Source organism: Chelonoidis abingdonii, chromosome 5 (genome assembly GCF_003597395.2).
Source record: "Chelonoidis abingdonii isolate Lonesome George chromosome 5, CheloAbing_2.0, whole genome shotgun sequence".
Lineage (NCBI taxonomy): Eukaryota > Metazoa > Chordata > Testudines > Testudinidae > Chelonoidis > Chelonoidis abingdonii.
The window spans coordinates 121,615,889-121,636,897 of record NC_133773.1 but is presented as its reverse complement, the minus strand read 5'-3'; the positions used below and the strand labels follow the sequence as shown (position 1 = coordinate 121,636,897).

The window sequence follows — 21,009 nt, the reverse complement described above, 5'->3', positions numbered from 1 at the left end:
TGGAACAGATCTCAGGCTGTTTTTGAAAGTATGCATGGCTTGGATGGAATGTATCTTAACATGACCTAGAAGCTGAAAGCCTGCCAAGAAGCAATTAAAAAAAAAAACAAACCTACCCCCCAAAAAAGGAAAAAAAAAAAAAGTCAGCCATGGTTGTTTCAAAGCCTTCTGATCCAAGGTCAAAAGCAATAGAGCACCATGGACATTTTAGCAGCTTTAGTCCACTCCAGATACAATGCAAGGGACCTTTTATTTATTATTTTTTATTGCTTTATTGTTATTTCACATTATTTCTGCCCAGGAGTGTTTGATGATATATGAAATACATGGATTAAAACCACAACCTTCCTAATAAAAAAATTAAAGGATACTGGTATCCTCCCAGGGTGAAAGTTAGGAACGAAACATTCTCCTGTATTCCTCAGTCAAAAGGAGGAGTGCACCTGAAGAGTCTTCTAGCTTGTCAGAGTAGTCTAGGTAACAGGAAAGGTTGTCTCTATCATCTCCTGTTTCCCAGGGTTGACATCTCTCTCTCTCCTGAACAGGCTGCAGTCATGTGTAAGTTCTCCTGCTGGAGGGCAGTCTCCCTCTGACTCTCAGAAATTATTTATCAGGAAATGGAGGTCGTTGGATTTTTGTTTCTTCTATTGTTTTTGGCTTTTAATTTGGCCAAAGGGCTAAGCTAAACTAAATCCAAAAAACCAAAGCTATTCCTCACTCCATGAGTCCAGGGATCCACTAATTTTCCTTTCCCCTCCACTCCCTCAGAATGTTTGAAAATGCTGAAGAGAAAGGTAGGAGAGAGTGCACATGCACTATAAAGGGCACTGCTTAGAGAAGGTTCTACTGTTAGGCAGCATCAGGCAGCACCCATAAGTGGCAATATGCAAAGCCACTTGAAGAACTGTATTACCAATAATATTCACATGTATTGGGAGCCCTGCCTGCCAAATGCCTGAGCCATCCCAGCTCTAGATTTTTCATTTTCATGAGCACTAAATAAAATCAAACCAAATAAAACAAAATTCATTTCACAGAAGGCTTAGCAATATGGAGTTTATACATTTCATACAATTCATAGTAGTCCTCTCCACTTACCAGAGTTTACTAAATAGTCTAGGTCATCAAAAAGTTTGCTTCAATTCTCAGAACTCTATTCTCTTACTAATGGACTTAGAGTGATAGTTTTAAGCTTTCTGTAACAATCCCCAGGTATTCTGCCGTGTCTTCTGCTCCACTCAACTTAAAAAACAAATAATTTAAAAAGACTTCTTATTAAAAAGAAACAGGGTCAAGACATGACCCCTGATGCAGCCATTTTTGTAACATTGTTGTAAATTCATCTTAACTACCCAATGATTCAATGTGCAAGAATCCTCAGGTGGCATAGGACTGGCACAGTGGTTCCAACACAAGCCAGCCAGTACAACTTAGAGAAGACCAGAGACTGCTTTAAATTACACCTAGAGACAGAATCAGGGAGTTGTAAAGCCTTTTATGTTCCTATCCTCTTGACTTGTTCTGAGTTGGACGAGGTACTCCTGGGGACCTGATCCACAGTCTATTCACAACTGAAGCTGCAACAAGGTTTCTCTGTCCACTTTAGTGAGGCGCTAACTTTAGGCTGCACTCTACAATCTAAAACACTAAATCAAATGACTGATTTGGAACTTCATATGGCTCAGAAGCTTAGAATTTTGTAGCTATAGAGTTTCTACCTGGCTGCGTGACAGAAGCAGATTCAAGGGTGGGAAGCCCCTCAGCGTTCTGCCACAGAATGAAGATTAGGGAGGAAAGACATCACTGGATAATTTCAACTAGCAGCTCAAGCCAAAGGTTCTTACTAAGCACTGTGCTTATCTGGCACCAGGCACTGAACAGGGGAAGTAATACAGGAAAGTTCTTTATCAAGGACACACATGCGATGGATGGATGGATGGATGGACACGGAAGAAAAATGATGAGAATGAAGATCCTAGTGGTTCTCTTCACCAAGGAAGGGGTGAGAGGCATGTATGAAATTCCAGCATTTCTATTCCAAAACCGAGGTAGGAAGTGTAGTTACAATCTTCGTGGCTCCTATGGCAAGATTTGGGGCAAAGGGAGTGTTATTCCAGCAGTATGAACTGTGCTTATGAGAATTCAACTTGTGCTGTCATCCCACATGCAGGAAAAAAAACGAAACCTGAGAGTATATTTGTGGTGACTACAGATGTGCACTACAGAAGTCTACTTCACCACATCAAATTAAGTAAATCATGACAACCTGTGGCTAAATAAAAGTTTTATATAAATGCTAAATCTTAAAATTACAGTTTTTATTAAGTCTGATAGTGCTTGATGATTAACTGTAATTAGTATCCTTCTATAAAGGACTTAATTTTTAAATCCTTGATACAAGAACACATTCACATAAGTTTAACCTGAGAAGCTAACAATATTTTTGTATTTTCATTTTGAAAGATTCTGCTCAGCAAAAAACTTAATTTTTTCTAGAATTTAATTAGTATTCCAAGCCTATAATTCATTTCCCCCTTTGAAGTATTGACCAGGACACCGGCAATTCAATAAGCTAAAACAGATGTGATCAAAACACTGATTATTGTCCTGTTTGACAAATGAATGTGTTTTACTCAAGTGTAAAAATGTAAAAAACTTTTGACTATTTAAAATGTATACTGCTCTGTTAGTAAACTTATTGAAAGAACTGATTTAGGATTACAATACTCTATTTAACACGCTTGCTTCATGATTCAGTATTGTCAAGCTAGGAATTTAAACACATTTTTTCATCAGATTACAGATAAATCAGACAAACCAAAAAAAAGGAAAGCTTACTTAATCTTTCAATGCATGAATTTTTAAAACACTGAGATATTTGCTTATGTAAGATGACTCAATAATTACTACCATTAGATCATTAACTTTGCTGTCGAAGAATTAGATCTCATCCATTAAACCGAACTACCAAATTACTAGAATGGGTGTTGCATAAACAAACAGTTTATTTACTGACTTGCTAGCTGCAAATCCAATAATCTTACATCAACACATACCTCTTCCATCTCTCCTGAAGAAACAGGATTATCCTCATATGTAGGGAAATGGCAACCTGCTTTGCAACTGCAAAACCTGTTAATTTCTTCATGTTGCTCCACTATTCTGCAGTTTATTTTGGAATTTTCCATATCCCTCATACCTAGTGATTCTTTCATACTGAACTCTAAGCAGGGATTTTGGTTTCCAACTGGCAACATTCCAGCTGATTCTTCCTGGGAATCCAGTGATGTTTGTGCACTCTTCTCCATTCCAGACTTCTTTAATCTGGGAAGGAATTTTCCAGATTCAAGCTCTAACTTTCCATAGTAATGCCCTTCTTTTTCTGCATCTTCTTCCAGTGGTTTGAGATCTGCTTGTGGATCTTCAAACACGTCTACTTGGGAAGGGGCTGGAATACTTCCTTCATCTTTTTCTGACTCAAATTCTGACTCACTTCCACCCCCTGGAGAAAGCTCTGATGCAGAAATTGGGCGAAAGTGAGTCCTTGGAGAAATCCGTATAGCCCTGTACTGTGTCCTGTCAACCCCACATATCCTGGGATGAAAAACTTCACTGTCTGAATCAGAGCACAGAATTGATTTGGGTTTAAAACTTGGGCTGAAAGATGCAATTCCTTCTGATTCGAATGAACACTCTACATGAAGAACTTGTGAAAATGGATTGTTCAGGTCAAAGGAAGAGAATGAATATTCAAGTCCAGGTTCTTCAACTTGAAAGTTACCACAAGCTCCCAGTAAGTCTTCATGGAAGATAAAAGAAAACCCCTTACTCAATCCATTATCTCCATTCTTCGATTGCTCATTCTGTTCAAACGACACAAATGGCCTCCATAATTGCCTGTGACCAGGAGCAAAGCTGTTTCCTGGTGTCATGAAGACATCTGTACCAGCTATTGTCACTACATCAGAAGCTGCACACTGTAATAAGCTTCCTTTTGTGTGACTAGGGGGCACTAGTGCCCATTCTCCATCACTATTAAATGTTTTGAGCTCCCCATACACACCACCAAGTATAAATGAGTTTTCTTTATCCTGGTTTATGTCCCAAGGTTTTGATGGCATAGTATAATCACCACCATCTATTTCTGATAAATCATTTGCAACAAATGCTCTCTTCTCCAAGTTCTCTTTTTGACCTTCCCAAAGATGATACTCTGATCTCTGCACTGCCTTATTAGGTTCCTGGAGGGTTTCAACTTTTGCTTCAGTATCTAAACAGCAACAGTAGTTATTTACATCAGTTGAAAACAATTCATTTTCTATTCCTTCTATCTCTACCACTGCTGCAGAATTTCTGTCTGTCATATTTGTCCAAATGTCTTTAATAACCCCTGAGCTATAGCCATCTCCATGTGGGCTGCTTTCACTAGACACTTGTGTTTCATAATCTTTACCTTCTCCTTTTTGTTCTAGCTGAATACCACAGACAGATTCTAGTTTAGATTTTTTTTTGAAAACCAAAGTGGGTATTTCTCCTAAAGTTCTAGCTTGTTGCTGGCAGGTTTCTTCTTGAAAAAAATCTAGAATTTCTTCATCTACGTAACTTGAAGACACCCTAGGAACTACATAATTTATATCTTCTGCATTAAATTGTGTGGATTCTTCAAATGGAATATTTAAAGTTTCATTGTCTGAACGTGTTTCTTCCGAGTGTGACCAGGGACTACAAGTTCTTGTTGAAAGATTGGAACAGTGTTCATTTTCATCAAAGGCACTATTTTTGGTCCATATTAGCAATCTAGACTGTGTCTTTCCAAGCATATTAGCACTGCTACTAGAATCTGCATTTTCATTTCCCAAATTGAGTGTTTCAAAAGAAAATGGTAAAACAGAATTTCTGCATTGCACTTCAAACACTGAAAAACAAGAATTTATGCCAGACCCTTCATTAATATCCGAAAAGAGCTCTTGATTGCCAGCAAGCATGTGTGAATTAAGCATTGTGCTGTCTAAGATAGGAGAATCTGCTCCAAAACTTTCTCCATCTGCATCACCAGAGCTAGAAGATGAACAGCACTCCCAAAATTGAGCTAAATTACTAAGGTCTTGCAAGAACCACCCTTCAGCACCAACAGAGCTGGTTGAATCTGTCCATATTGCACTTTCCCCTTGCAACTCCATTCCATCTAATACTATGCAACATTCTGCCTCAAAATCAGATTTCTCTTTACTTTTCTGTCGAATCATATTCAAAATCCGACTTTCTCCTTGCATTTTATCTGAGGCACCAGGATCCAACATGGATTGATCAATATCCACTTCATAGAAGTGCGTTAGTTCTGACAGATGAACATCATCCAAATATTTGTCGTCCTCTGGTTGAGAACATATTGAGGTCCCAGTGAGGTCAATATCCTCATTTAGAACTGCAGGCATTTCTACAAAGTGACCATCAATAAAAGTACCTGCTGCGAGGTATGTTTTATGAATATTATTGTTGCTAATACAAAGACCATGCACTGATTCAGACAATTCTTCTACAGCCTCTGATGTTATATCACACATATCTTGCCTGTTGCGGTACGTAGTCTCAAGCTTACTTTTTCTGCTCAGAGGAACAAAGTATTCTGTAATCGGCTCAGTATACCACAAGGGTTCTTCTTTATATTCCTTTTCGTTTCTGCTGTTTAAATACAGATCTTTTCCATCATTATTGCCAGTTTCTTTCCTTCCAATTTCTTTTAATGGTCTTTTACCCCTTTTACACAGCTGTTTGATCGATCCACTGCTGCTGCTACTTCCACTATGGATTTTTCTTTCAGTCTTTTCACCAGTCTTCACTGAAAGCCTGCTTTGCCCATTACGCCCCTTTTTATTTCGAACCTCCCTTGTTTTATGTCTTACTTTAATACATTTCACTGATGCTTTTAATTCACCTTGATTACCACTTGAACTTGAGCCTGCTTCACTGGAACCAGACGACCAGGAGCGAGGACGTATCTTTCCCTCAGACTTATGTCGGACTTGCTTTTTATATAAAGCAGGCTTATCTTCAACAGTGCCATTACTGAACTTGTTCTCTCTCTCAGTTTTACTTTTTTTCTGCTGGGTTCTTTCATGTACAGTGGCAGACACTTTGTTACTTCTCTCTTTAGTTACTTCACTTTCACTATTGCAGTCCTTTGGAGAGGATGTATCGGTGCTAGTTGGTGGAGCATTGGATGAAGATGAGGAGCTAGAGTAAGAGCAAACTTTGGATTTATTCCATACAGTCATAATTTCTTGCAGGCAAATTGGCTTCTCAGAAAGAGGAGGAAATGCTTCATAATACCTGAAAGAAAAAGAAAAAAGATACTTAAATTCAGTTTTTAGAACTTCCACAGGCACTTCTGAAATACTTAATTTCCAATTTCGCTTTTTTTCCACATTCTTTTACTTCCATAATCACTAGAATATTCTACAACCGAAGAGATCCCAAATACCAAGCATAATTTAGTGTATTTGAATTATGATATAACAGAAAATCACCTAAAAGTGTGCACAGAATTATATTTAGATAATTATATTTTAAAAAACCCACAATATATATAATCCTGAAAGCTGCTGAGCATCCTCAATTCCTACTGAAGCCAATGGCAGTGGAGAATGTTCAAAACCATGAAGGTTCAGGTATAAAGTTATCAGATGACATAGCTTTTCACTAGGAATTTTTAACTTAACTGTTTGGAATTTATGATTTTCCTATTAAAACTGCATTATTCAATGCCCTACAGAAGCTCTAAAGCCAATCTATCAATTGTCAAATGACTTACATATATGCAACACGAGAAAGTTCCTACATCAGCAACAACCAAATTGTAAGCACCTAGAGGATAATAGGGTTATATAGAATAGGCAGCATGGCTTTGTCAAGAACAAATCATGTCAAGCCAAATTAATTTCCTCCTTTGATAGGATTACTGTCCTAGTAGATAGGCAGGAAGCAGTAGATGTGATATACCTTGATTTTAGTAAGACTTCTGACAAAGTTTCACATGACATTCTCATAAGTTAACTAGGGAAATGGGGTCTAGATGAAATTACTATAAGATGTGTGCAAAACTGATTGAGAGACCATACGCAACGAGTGGTTGTCAAGCTGGAAGGGTGTATCCAGTAGTGTTTTGTAGGGGGTCAGTCCTGGGTCCAGTACTATTCAATATTTTAATTAAATGACTTGTATAATGGAGTAGAGAGTATGTTTATAAAATATGCAAATGATACCAAACTGGGAGGGGTTCCAAGCACTTTGGAGGACAGATTTAAAATTCAAAATGATGTTGAAGAATTAGGAGAATTAGTCTGAATTCAAGAAGATGAAATTCAATAAAGAGAAGTGCAAAGTACTTCACTTAGGAAGAAAAATTCAAATGCACAACTATAAAATGAGGGAATAACTGTCTAGGAGATAGTACTGATGAAAAGGATCTGGTGTTATAGTGGACCACAAACTGAATACCATGTGATGCAGCTGCAAAAAAGATTAATGTGATTCTGGGGTGTATTAACAGGAGTGTTGTATGTAAGACACAGCAGGTAACAGTCTTGTTCTATTTGGCATTCGTGAGGCTCCAGCTGGAGTACCGTGTCCAAATCTGGGGACCAAAATTTAGGAAGAATGTGGACAAACTGGGAAGAATCCAGAGGAGAGCAACAAAAATGACGCAAGGTTTAGAAAACCTGTCCTATGAGCAAAGGTGGAAAAACCTATGTTTAGTCTTGAGAAAGGAAGACTGAGAGGGGACCGGATAACAGTCTTCCAATATGTTAAGGGCTCTTATAAAAAGGATGATGATCAATTGTTCTCTATGTCCAGTGAAGATGGGACAGGAAATAATGGGCTTAATCTGCAGCAAGGGAGATTAGGTTAGCTATTGGGAAAATCTTTATAAGGGTAATTAAGCACTGGAATACGCTTCCAAGGGAGGTAGTGGATTCTCCATCACTGGAAGCTTTTAAAAAACAAGTTAGACAAACACCTTTATGGGATGGTCTTGGTTTACTTGGTCCTGCCACAGCGCAGGGGGCTGGACTTGATGACTTCTCAAGGTCCCTTCCAGCCCTACAATTCTATGATTCTATAGTTTGATATATCTAAATTTTTTAAAAGAAAAGCAAATTATGACTAATACATGATACTAATTTGCATTAACCAGTGAGAAGTTTTAAATATACATTCTAGTAACCCCAAACTCTGGGAACATTTGTATAAACTGCTTGTTATAGCCACTGTGACAAGCTTTTCAAATATATTTTTCATTTGAGTCAAGCCATGAAAACAGCCTACCTCAATATGCTTTAATCGGGGTCCTAAGCTTATGGGACCTGAAGATTCATCTGGCAGTGCACCGATCAAGTGGAAACCATACCCTATATGTTTTTAAAATTATTTATGTTAATATATCATTTAGATCAACTGTAAGTTACGGGATTCCAGCTTAAAGGCCCCGTAAGAGGACATTCTCAATCTACCACCAGCCCACCCCAACAGTTCAAACATTAACACTGTTATGATAGCTAAGTATGTAAGTCTCTTACCTGTAAAGGGTTAAGAGCTCAGTAACGGCGACACTGACAGACCAATAGGGGAAAAGATACTTTCAATCTTGGTGGAGGACTTTGTTTGTGCTTTTTGTTTGTTCGTGTTCGCTCTAGGACTGAGAGGGATGGGAACATCCATTCCAGCTCCCCATTTTCGAGACAGGCTTTATGTTTTCAGATCGAAGTTAATAGCAGGCAAGGCTATAGTCTAATGTGTTCTCAACTTGTACAGGTTCTTCTGCTCTGGAAGATTTTTACCTCTGTTGCCGTACTTTGAATCTAACGGCAGGCGGGGGTCCCTCTGGCTCATATGAACTAGCAACCTGTAAGCATTTCCACTGAGTTTAGCCAGAAGATAGATTTCCCTCTTTCTTAATAAACTCCTTTATTAAGCTGCCTTTAAACGTGATTGATTTTTCCGTTTTAATATCCAACGGATTGGGGTCTGAACTCACAGGGCTGAGGAGGGGGAGAAGGGATGGTTACATTTCCTTTGTTTAAGATCCAAGGGATTGGTCGTGTTTTCAGGGAGGTTTGGGTGGGAACAGACAAACTGGCCAGACACTAATCTGCTGGTGGCAGCATACCAGACGCTACAGTAATGTAAACTAAAGGTTCACCAGGTCCCCACTCTGGTACTCTAAAGTTCAAACGGGGGAAAAACAACTTGAAGCCCACTAACAAACCATTACACACAGCATGACTCCTTAGATAAGTTTGTTACTGTCTGTTGTACAGAATCTAAACTGTCCCTGAATCTGGAAGTTAAATTAACATGAGGGGTCTGCGACTTCGATGACCTCTCGTAGGTCCTTCCCCGTTCTATGTTTGTGCTTCTCACGCTATACGCAGCATGCTACTCAAGCTTTATCTACATTGGCTTGCTAGTTTGCATTTTTTTGGTTAAGTTTCGACGACTGCAGACTGAGTCTGAACACGTTATTTCCTTAACTTTACATGTTTGTAGATTGGATTCAGATATTGTTACAGCGGAAATCGCCCCCCCCCGCCCCCAATGACTACCCATTCAAAAAAAGTTTACAATTCCATGAGATCTGTAAATTGACACAATTATCAGTGTGATAAGTGTAATGCTGTAATAACCAGTGTTGGGGTCACTTATCTGAACATTAAACTCACTATGTAAGTTCCTTTGAATATTATTTTGAACATTAAGGTATGATAATTTTCTCTCTTTTTTTAAAAAAAGAGATATTGTCAACTTAATGACACTTCTGTCTGACATATTTTACCTGTTGCTATATCAGGTAACTAACTGAAAGTTTGCTTATAATTCTTTAATTGAAAGAAAGTCAAAATCATACTTCTTTCCCCAAAGAAGTCAAAAGCAAAACTCCTATTGTTTTCAGTGGTACCAACACTTTGTTTACAGTCGACTTCACACTTTCCCCTTTTTGTATGGAAGATAACACTATCTTAAAAGATATAATACCATAATTATACCACCACAAATCTGGAATGGGGACAAAAAGGTTGGCATAGTACCTGAAACTACTTTTAGCACTTTATGTTGTCTAGCTGACACAGTCCCCTTAATAAAAATTGGAAAAATTTAAATAAATAGAACACCACAGTTTAAAAATTCAATTCCACAAGCGTCAACAAAAATAAAGTTAGCCTTGCTGCAAATATATAAGGTGTCAAACACCTAGAACACAGAACACTGCATGTGCAAAAGGAGACTGTAGGAATAACTTTAAATTTCCTTTCATTAAACATTTTACTTTTTAACCATTGTATTTAGAAGTTTCAAGTTAAAAGAAACATACATTTCCACTTGATCCTTTGCTGTGGGAGATAAATCAGCCTCAGGAGACAAAGAACCCTCTAACTTTTTGTTAATCTTCTCCTCTGTTATGAGACAAAATGCCAGAAAGTTATACTTTAGTTTTACAGAGAAATTCAGAAAATTATTAAATATAAACTAAAAGTATCTAACAAAAACACAGGATATACACCAGTAGTTAAATATTTACAATAATATATGGTAACCTGTTACTACTTAGCAATAAAAACAATTTCATGTACAGAAATTGTTATGAAGTGTAACCTAAGACTCAGAGTTTCTAAAAAATCTAATTAAGCCCCATTAATTTTACCAAAGATGACCAGGATGCAACCGTGGGCTACATTATGCCCTAGTTACACTCTTTTCCAATTCAGCATTTTACTGTACTTCGTTTGTCAATGTCCTTAACCTCTTTTGGAAATTCTACATGTAAAATAAAAGACTAGTTGTCCATTTATTTAACACGTAATTGCTATTGGTTTTGGCATCTAACTGCTCATGTATTCCAGTGGGAAAAAGCTAAATTCCAGAGCAATTAGTGTAATTCTTTTTGTGGCAGGAGGGAGAAATGCAGAGGGGGGATTTCAGTTGCAAGGGCTGTGTATAATATAGGATTATGAATTTTCCTATGGAAAATATACAGGATATAAAAATGCAGTTGATGTACATATTTATCTTTTTTACTCATATCAAAATTAATGGTTTTATATAATCAACAACACATAGGCAGCTCGGGGGTGTCACTGAAAAGCAATCCAAAGAGCTCACTGTGAATGTTGAGTGTGTGCTCCTTTTTATGGTTAAAGAGTTATATTTATCCTAGGTGCTCACAGTGATACACAGATGTTCTTATAAACACTGAAATCCAAAGAGCATGACATAACATCTGAAATTATGTTTAGAACAGTTAGATTTATTTCTTCTGAAAGACTGAAGCAAAAGAAAGTAACGGTTTAAGATGTGAATTAGGGTTGCATATTTAAGTATAGAAAAGAGAACTATTAAAAAGGGAAAAAATATTTACTTGATTTTAACTTTTTTGTTTTTGTTTTCGGTTTTTTAAAAGGGTGTCTGTTTAGAAGAATTGCCAGAACAGCCTTTTGGCTGTACAATGGAACAAGGCTACTAAAATTCAACTTTCTGGGTTTGTTTTATTCTGATTTTCAGCAAAAGAAGTCTTATTTAAGAATGAAATATTTATTAACTTTTATTTATTATTTCTATTTTTCATGAGTGTGCAAGACATTTGATTTTCACTTGACTGCATGTGTACTGCTGTTGAATTGTCAAAATATGCTGCCTTATGGTTAGATGAATGTTCAGCTACTATGAACTCAGTTGTAGAGTCTACAACCAATATTTTATGTAAAGCAGTATGAAGACATTCCAAATCATATGTGAATATTACAGGACTGCAGAACTTTAGTATAAATGAAGATCAAGCATTGTAAAGTCTTAGCAAGAGAGGTTTATGGAGAGAAAACAGTGCAGTAGTAGCATTTTGAGAAGCAAAAGTACAAGAATGGCACTGTGAGGGTCCACTTTTACAGTCTCAATTTAGATATCAAAAGTAAGTAAATGATGCTTCCCCTTAGACCTGGCAAGTCCCATTTACAGCCTCAGTTACATTCAATGTAGTCTTTAAATTATGACCTGACACCTAAGCAAGCTCACTTCATGTTAGTGGGTTTTCACAGATATACCTGATTGTTTCATAACTGTAATTTAGTAATCTATTCTTAGTAAATGAGTGGCAATGTACAAAAAGGAACAGAATCCAGCTCACAATCTCTTATCTTTGTTGAGGCTGCAGTGTGACCAGGAATAAAAATTCACCAAAGCAAGCAGAAGTTATGACTGAACACACACAAAAGCATATCTGTTCATAAAGGAAGTGCCATTTAAAGATAGCCATTTTTCAGGTAAAAACATATTAATACAAGATTATTCATTTTATTTTCCAACTGTTTGCCTTGTTTAAAGGGAGGAGAGTAGTGGGACCAGAATATCTCAACCTGAAAACCCCCAAATGGTATATTTTACAAATGTGCTCTTTGGCCTCAAAAGACTCAGTATACTTCTCACCTTGCTTACTCTGAAGGTCTTTTAGTCTGGAGCAAAGCTCCTCCACTAAAGTTTCGATCCCAGAGCTCTGTACAACAACAACAAAAAACAGAAGTGCAAATTACTAAAAAAATATAAAAAAGAATATGCATACCACATTATGAATGCAGTATAAATATTTAAGAGACAAAGTAGATGAAGTACTCTCTCTTATTGGAACAACTTCTGTTGGTGGAAAAGACAAGCTTGCAAGCTTCACAGAATTCTTCCTCAGGTCTGAGGAAGGTAATTAGAATGTCCAAGTTGAATACAATGTGGTACAAATAATTCAGCATAAGGGGTTCACACATGCTGTAGGAGATCACTTAAAGTTAAGTGGGCAATCAAGAGACAGGAGGCAGTACAGTGTTTTACAAAATTGTTGTGATGAGCTGCAAAACCAATCTCTCTGTTACATCTATGGTTTTTAGTGTCTAGCAGAACTATGAATTTAAGTTCCCAGGCTCAGCTTCTGAAGATGTTTTGCAGGTTTCTTTTGAGGAAGAGGAGTGAGGTCAGATACAGAGTGCTTGCTCTGTGAAAACTGTTCACTCATGGCATTTTTGTACATCATTTTTCTATGAGTTCATTTGAGAATGTAGTAATTGTCTGGTTTCACCCACAGTTGTTCTTATTGCATTTAGTGCACTGGATGAGGTACACCACATGCTATGACAGGAATGTGTAGAACCCACGGCTCTTGAAAGGTGTTATACTGGGGGTCTTGATCATCATAATAGTGGAGATAGGCCAGCAGGTTTTTCATCTGTTCTGGCAAGGTCTGGTACCATTTTGAGTTGGTATGTCCTAGTCTATGGGAAGCCTGCTTTTGACTATGAGCTTGGCAAGGTTAAGGAGGTTGTTTGATGGCCAGAAGAGTGGGTCTCGGAAAGATTTATTTCAGGATGTGGTCCCCATCAAGTATGGTTTGTAATTATTTGATGATAGCCTGTATGGTAGAGTTCCATTGTTGAAGCTGACTGTGACATCCACAAAACTGAATCTGGTGTGTGAGTGTTCTAGAGAGTTTTTGATGAATGGGGGTGATGGCTGTTCAAGTTGTTGAAGAAATCAATGAGGGCGTTTAGGTCCTCTGTCCAGACAATGAAAACATCATTGATGTATCTCATGTATATTGTTGGTTTTGTGATGCGTTTTTCCAGAAATTCTTGCTCAAGTGGCTCATTAAGAGGCTGGCATATTGGGGAGGCATCCTAGTACCCATGCCTCTTCCCATGGTTTGGACAAATCCACCAACAGAAGTTGGACCAATAAAATATACTACCTCACCTACTTTGTGTCTCTCATATCCTGGTACCTGGGACAGTTACGACAATTCTGCAAACAAATGTATAAATATCTAGTCAGTCATGAATTTTCTATGTTTCACAGACTAAGTATGCATCAAACAGCACAAGAAAATGGTTAAAATTATGCATTAGTTCCCAGGAAGAAATGTATCATAGTAAGAGTCAATGTGATCAAGTGAAACAAGATAATAAATACGAACATAAAGAAGAGGTTTTCCAAATGCAAGTATCATACTATGCAATTTACTGTAAAGTATTTGTGAGTTTATCACTTGGATACTTTTATGTATATACGCACTATTGTCAATTAGGACTGAGATGAATATCATAGTAAAAATCGTATCAGTAGATCATGGAATTTACTTTAAGAAGTTGAATGACTTCTACTCCAGGGTTCACCTAAAATATTTTTTCAGAAAGGGACTGTGAAGATGACTTTCAAAGTTCTTATTTCAGTTCAGGCTCTACCCTATTGCTCTTTCTAGTTACCATGCTTGAATTAGCTTTTCTGTAAGCGATTTATTCATCCTCTTTTCTCATGCTTTTATTATCCATCTCATTTTTGTTGTTGGCCTCTCATTATCTCCAGCCTCTTTTCTATTAACTGCCTTTCCTCCATTATTCCCACCCCTAACTTTTTTCATTCTTTATTTCCCCCCGCCCACCACCCTGAAAGCAGTTCTAGAATTAGAGAAAGCTGTACTACCAATCTTAGCTGTTAAACATCAGAAGTGCAGCATGTTAGTAATACTACCAGCAATCTGATGGAGTAGTATTCCATAGTGTTTCAATGGAATAAAAGGTGTGTGACAGTCAATACAATACAGGATGCAAACCCACAGCCTGAAATGACCTTTTGGGGAAGAGCAGAGCACAATGGCATATGTAGAAAAACATCTAAAGAGAAACTCAATTGAAAGGGTCATGTTTAGAAACAATATGGTACGCCAACCGGTGACTTCCCTACACCCCCCTGAATTTTGTGAACTCCTCCTGTCCCCCAGTTTTGTGAACTAGTTACATGCCAATTTAGTGACTGTTTAGAAATTTGAATTGAAATTGAAACATTAATACACACTTTAAAAGCATATACAATGTATGGTAAAATATGTGTATCTGCAAAAGTATAATAGATTTGAAAAGTATGAACATAGACTAGCTTTCCTATACAGCTGTTGTTTTTTATGACAATGTCAGTGCATTCATTTCAGTGATGTTGGCCAACCTAATAATTTCAAATGATGATTTGTAAGCAAAGTCTAAAAGAGCTCTCCCTGACAGCTACAGATGAGCTGGGGCGGGAAAGGCTTTAGGACCAGACTGTATTTACATTCACACCTAATCTACCTAGATATCCAGCGAACAGAGCTGTGTTGCCCAAGTGATAGATTTTGGCTGGGGTTGGGTTACAAGTAACTTGAATGCAGGAGGGCGGGGGAATGAAATGTTGTTCTTATTGTATGAATAAAGGGCAGTAGAACTTTACTTAGCTTGTGCTGATTGAGGGCATCTAGAGAGAGGGTGGGGACCTGTCTCTCTCCACTGTTTAAAGACAGCAAAGAGTCCTGTGGTACCTTATAGACCAGGGGTTGGCAACCTATGGCACGCGTGCTGAAGGCGGCACATGAGCTGATTTTCAGTGGCACTCACACTGCCCGGGTTCTGGCCACTGGTCCGGGGGGCTCTGCATTTTAATTTAATTTTAAATGAAGCTTCTTAAACATTTTAAAAATCTTACTTTACATACAACAATAGTTTAGTTATATATTATAGACTTCTAGAAAGAGACCTTCTAAAAATGTTAATGTATTACTGGCCCACGAAACCTTAAATTAGAGTGAATAAATGAAAACTCGGCACACCACTTCTGAAAGGTTGCCGACCCCTGTTATAGACTAACGGATGTATTGAGGCATGAGGTTTCGTGGGTGAATACCCACTTCATTGGATGTTGAAAGACAGAGCTGATAAGGCTCCATAGATAATCTTTTGTTCTGTTAAGTGACCACTGAAGCTGAAATCACTGATAATCAGGTTTAAGTGCTTAGTCCTGCTGTGGGGACAGCGTTTCTGTGAAAGAGACAGCCCAGACTGCACTAGCAGCAAGGTTCCTCCACTGAGAGCTGGGTGGAACCTCAAGAGACCAACTCGCAGAGGTCACAGTGCCAAGTGGCAGCAGAAAGTGACTGCGCAGGGCCACTGGCAACAGAGTGGTGGAGTAAACAGTGGCACAACAAACAGCAGTGGCCAGAGTGAACAGCGAGCAGCTGGAGGAACGAGCAAGGTGCTTTCTTGCCCCCCACCTGGGAGATGTACTCACGTGAAAGCACCTCTGAACTCTGAGTCTCCAGACAAGGAACAACACGTGAGTGGGTTGTGGTGGGGGATAAAGTGAGGGGCACGTAGAAGAACATTTGTTGTTAAATAGATATTTTAGTGACTTGTCCAGAATGCTAATTTATCTAGTTCTTTTTAATCCTGTTATAAGTTTTGTTCTTTCACAGATCCCCTGGAAAGAGTTCCAGGTTGACTTTAATGTTGTATAAAGAGTACTTCCTTTGTTTTTCAAAACCTCTGCCTATAATTTCATTGGGTACTACTAGTCTTGTGTTATATGAAGATTATAACAACATTCCTTATTCACTTGTTCAACTCAGTCAAGATTTTATAGACTCTATCATCATCCCCCCTTAGTCGTCCTTTTCTAAGCGAAAATTCCCAGTCATTTTAATCTCCTCCTTTGTCATACTCCTAATGATTTTAGTTCCCATTCTCTGACTTTTCCAATTCCATACACTTTGGGAAGGAGAACCAGATTTGCACACAGTATCAAGGTCACGTCCCATGGATATATAGAAGCAATATTAATATTTCTGTCTTATATCTATCCTTTCTATATGAATTCCAACATTCTGTTTGCTTTTTGACTGCCTGTGCACATTGAGTGGATGTTTCAGAGAACTATCCACACGACTCAAGATCTTTCTTGAGGTTAACAGTAATAGACTCCATCATGTATGTATAGTTGAGATTGTTTTTCAAGGAGCATTACTTTCATTTATCAACATTGAATTTATGCCATTTTGTTGCCAGTCCACCCCAGTTTTGTGAGAGTCCTTTGACTCTTATGCATGTGCCTGGACTTAATTATCTTTAGAATAGTTGTAACATCTGCAAATTTTGCACCTTCACATTTTACCCATTTTCAGATAATTTATGTGAGGTTGAACACGTAATTGGTCTCAGTACGACCCCTCAGGGATACCAGATTTATCTCTCTTCATTCTGGAAATAGACTAATTTTATTCCTACCCTGTTTCCCATTTTATCCCTCTTATCCCAGTAGCTACTTTCAAAAAGTAAATTTAAATTAAAATATATTTTTTAAAAAATTATATTTTTTAGGAAATATGTCACCTGAAGGTTCAATGGTATAAAATCTATCTGACCGTCCCAAAGCACAATACAGCTATCCTACTAAAAAGACATGTCTCAAAAACCTAAAGGCGTTCCTGATGTTTGTCGCTCAAAGTGTGCCCATTTATTGAAAGTTAGAAAGAGTACTACTGGATGCTTCCTCTGCAAAAAAGCTTAGAAAAGACGAAAGCTTCCCAATCTATAATTGGTAAAACTGGAGACTTGTTTGTCAAACGATCACAAAACATGCTGACAAGCTACGTGAAAAGATAGCAAAACACCAGCCTCTGGGTGACAACAAGCAGAAACTAAGATCCTTATAAGACCACTTCTTTAAAGCCAAGTTTTGAGAGACTACTGAATGAGGCTGTTAAGAATGCTGGAGACTCAACACAGTTCATGTTAAAACATGCTGTGGCATCCTCTTCTCTTTAAGCAAGAGATCTACACACTAAACTGGACGGCAAATGTTAAGTTCATTGTCACTTTCATTTACCGAAGCTGAACAACGGGTTCCAAACACGATCAGCAATGCTCACGATGCTTTCGCAAGAAACTCGACTGGCTAGAAGCATGGCGGTCCAACAGTGAAAGATCAACTGCTGAAAAAAGGTGAAGAACTCTCTCACCCGCATCAAAAATTTTGCATACAGGCGGAGAATGCACCGATGCAAATGGGTATCAAGATAAGATCATGTGGTACGTTATCTTGAGTCAGGGGTAACCAGTAAAGCATCTAATGTTCAACGTTATAAGAACAGGGTAGAGACAACCTCCGGCATTACGTGTGTTAAAGGGGACATGTGCAAGGACCTGATTTCAGGCACAACAAACAATGTCGCGTCTGGCCACGGGTCCGGGGGGCTCTGCATTTTAATTTAATTTTAAGTGAGCTTCTTAAACATTTTTAAAGCCTTATATATATATATATATATATATATATACTTAAAGAAAGAGACCTTCTAAAAACTTTAAAATGTATTAGTGGCACACAAAACCTTACATTAGAGTGAATAAATGAAGACTCGGCACACCACTTCTGAAAGGTTGCCGACCCCTGTTATAGAAGACACATCAGCTGCATCTGTGACAACCCACATCTTAGAAGAGTTAAATGCTTGTCAACTGGACCCAAATAGATGGCTGCTTGTGCATTTGATGGAGCTGCAAACTTCTCTGCAAGACATGGTGCAGTACAAGCTTTGCTCAGAGAAAAGTGTAACCCTAATCTCTCCTATACACACTGCAGAGGCCATCTACTCCAACTAGCTCTAGTACGAGCTGCAGAATCATCAATAGACATTAAAAAAAGCTATAAATTTAATGTCTTCACTATATTCTTTTTTCAGCAGCAGTCCAAAAAGACTAAATATCTTGGAAAATATAGAAGATACACTGGGACTGAAGTTCAAATTAGTCCAACCTGGGAAAACCCGCTGGCTTTCTCAAGAGCGATCCTTGGCTATTGTCTTAAAATTACTCCAGCCGTTACTACTGGCTTTGGAAAGTTATCTATCAAGATGGGACGGATCTAAGAAGTGAGGCTGGTAGATTACTTTTGCTACTACATTCAGAGAAGACTATTGCCATTCTCTCTTTCGTAAGTCTACTGTTGAAACCCCGGGCCATTAAACAATGCCATCCAGGTATCTGTTACAACAGTAGTAGATCTTTGTCCAGCAATAGAAGCTACATTTGGATCAGAGAGCTATCCATTGAAAAAGTACTGGAAGAAGCAAAGACTTCAGTCCAGAACTTGACTAATGAAGGCATATATATTGAATCCTTCAGTGAAGAAGACAAGAAGTGTTTGTTAAGACAACTGAAAAAGTACACACACGATCCTTAAAAATCTACAACAGCGACTTTTAGATTCTACTCAACCTCTACGTAGCTTTTACAGATGCCTGTCCTATAAATCAACAACAGTTGAGTGGAGTGAGGCACTACCAGCAATGGGGCTGCCATGTGATCAGGACACAATAGAGAATTTGAACAGAGTGGAATATCGTACGACGAACGAAGATTTAACTTCAACTTCTTTATCATCATCACTAGTGGCTTGACCCAATCTTTGTGTTCTGTTTTCTGGGATGAAAGAAGTACGAATTCATCTCTTGCTACTCCCAAGTCACAACGGCTACAGTTGAGCATTCTTTTTCACCATTGAATAGAATTTTGTGTTCTGAAAGAAGTCGCCTTCTGCCTGATCATGTGAATGAACTAATCAGCATATTAATTGAAGAAATGGAAGTACCGGACACATGTGAAGCCACCAAAGATGAATGCACTGCATTCAAGAAGTTCATTAACAGAGTTACGCAAAATTATAACAAGAAACCAAGAAGGTTGTAGATGTAGTGCTTCATAGAAGGCTCGAGTAGCTAACTTTAATTTGTGTGATGATTTCAAAACGGAGTTAAATCTAATGAAAAGGTCATGAAACATTTTTAAGTTTTTACTGTAGTGCCATACAGCACACCTTCACCCTCATCGTCTCACCCCTCATCGGCCCTACCGCCCCTCACTCCCAGTTTCAATTCCTGGAGAAACCACTGATAGCAACTTACACTCAGAAGATTGGAGTTGTAATAGAAAAAGCATCATACTGGGGGATGTAAGAAGCTGTATGTGCAGCCCCCTTTACACTGTCACACTTCTTAAAAACACATGTAGTTTGCTTTTCCTATTACGACTCCAACCTTCAGTCCTCACAGCACTTGAAGTTACTGTGACTTAGGCCTGGGCTATGCTAGCAGGGGGTGGGGGTGTGTGTGTTTCGCATTAAGATATGCAACTTCAGCTGCGCTATTCGCATAACTGAAGTTGAAGTATCTTAGTTCGACTTACCTGGCTGTCCTCACATTGGCAAGTTGACTGCCACGGTTCCCTGTCGACTACGCTTACTCCTCCTGTCGAGGTGGAGTATGGGCATCGATTAGTGGATCGATTTATCACGTCCAGATGAGACGCGATAAAATCGATCCCCGATACATCGAACACTATCCACTGATCCAGCGGGTAGTATAGACATACCCTTAGACAAACCTACTAGCAATAGCTACCACCACCATTTACTTTCTGAGTTTGACCCAAACATCTTTTTAACCTTTTCGGTATGTATGAATGTGATGTACACTTCTTTCCAAAGGTACTACATACAGCACACAGAGGTTAACAAGTGATTAAACAGATGCAAAAGAGGCAGATTTCCCTGCATCGCCGCGTTGACGCAATGCATTTCTTTTTAAAAAGATTTACATACACACACTCACTCTCTCCCCGTTTACTTCTCAGTAGAGGAATTGGCAGGAATGAGAACATAAGATGAAGTTTTAGGGGAAAAAGGACCAAACTGTACAATTAAAATAGCTTTTCCATTCTGAAATAATATGCTCATTTGAAAAGTCATACGGAAGTAATGGCTTGTGCTCTTTAATTTCTAAGTTTAATTACTTAAAGTGACAAAGCAATTACCTAACCCAGTTAACTGCAACTGCAGGGCTGGAAGTGCTAAATATAAAACTTCACAGCATATGCTTAACTCAAGATGACTCAGCAATATTGAACACTAAGTTATATCTCCTATGTTTATGAACTACCTGCTATTTAAAAAGGTAGAAAAGAATAGCATACTATGGATAACTTGTGTGGCTGTCACTATATACATGCACCATCTACAGTAGCTTTTTTGTTTGTTTGTTTGTTTGAAAAAGTACCATTGAAAGAGCTGGTCTTGTTTCCACTCTGCTCTGAAGAATGACTACATGAAAGACAACCTGTGGCAACT

The 21,009-nt window shown here is 38.2% G+C and overlaps 1 protein-coding gene across 3 annotated transcripts in view; it reads right to left on the bottom strand.

Annotated features, from left to right (window-relative positions):
- Positions 1–21,009, bottom strand: part of KIAA0232 (KIAA0232 ortholog) — a 109,691-nt gene that overhangs the window by 22,304 nt on the left and 66,378 nt on the right. For all 3 annotated transcript variants that reach the window (XM_032783375.2, XM_032783376.2, XM_075066608.1), the window contains 3 exons: positions 12,475–12,541; positions 10,370–10,451; positions 3,057–6,330 (listed from right to left, as the gene is read on the bottom strand). In XM_032783375.2, the coding sequence (XP_032639266.1) occupies positions 3,057–6,330; positions 10,370–10,451; positions 12,475–12,541 (3,423 nt within the window). The remainder of the gene's footprint in view (positions 1–3,056; positions 6,331–10,369; positions 10,452–12,474; positions 12,542–21,009) is intronic.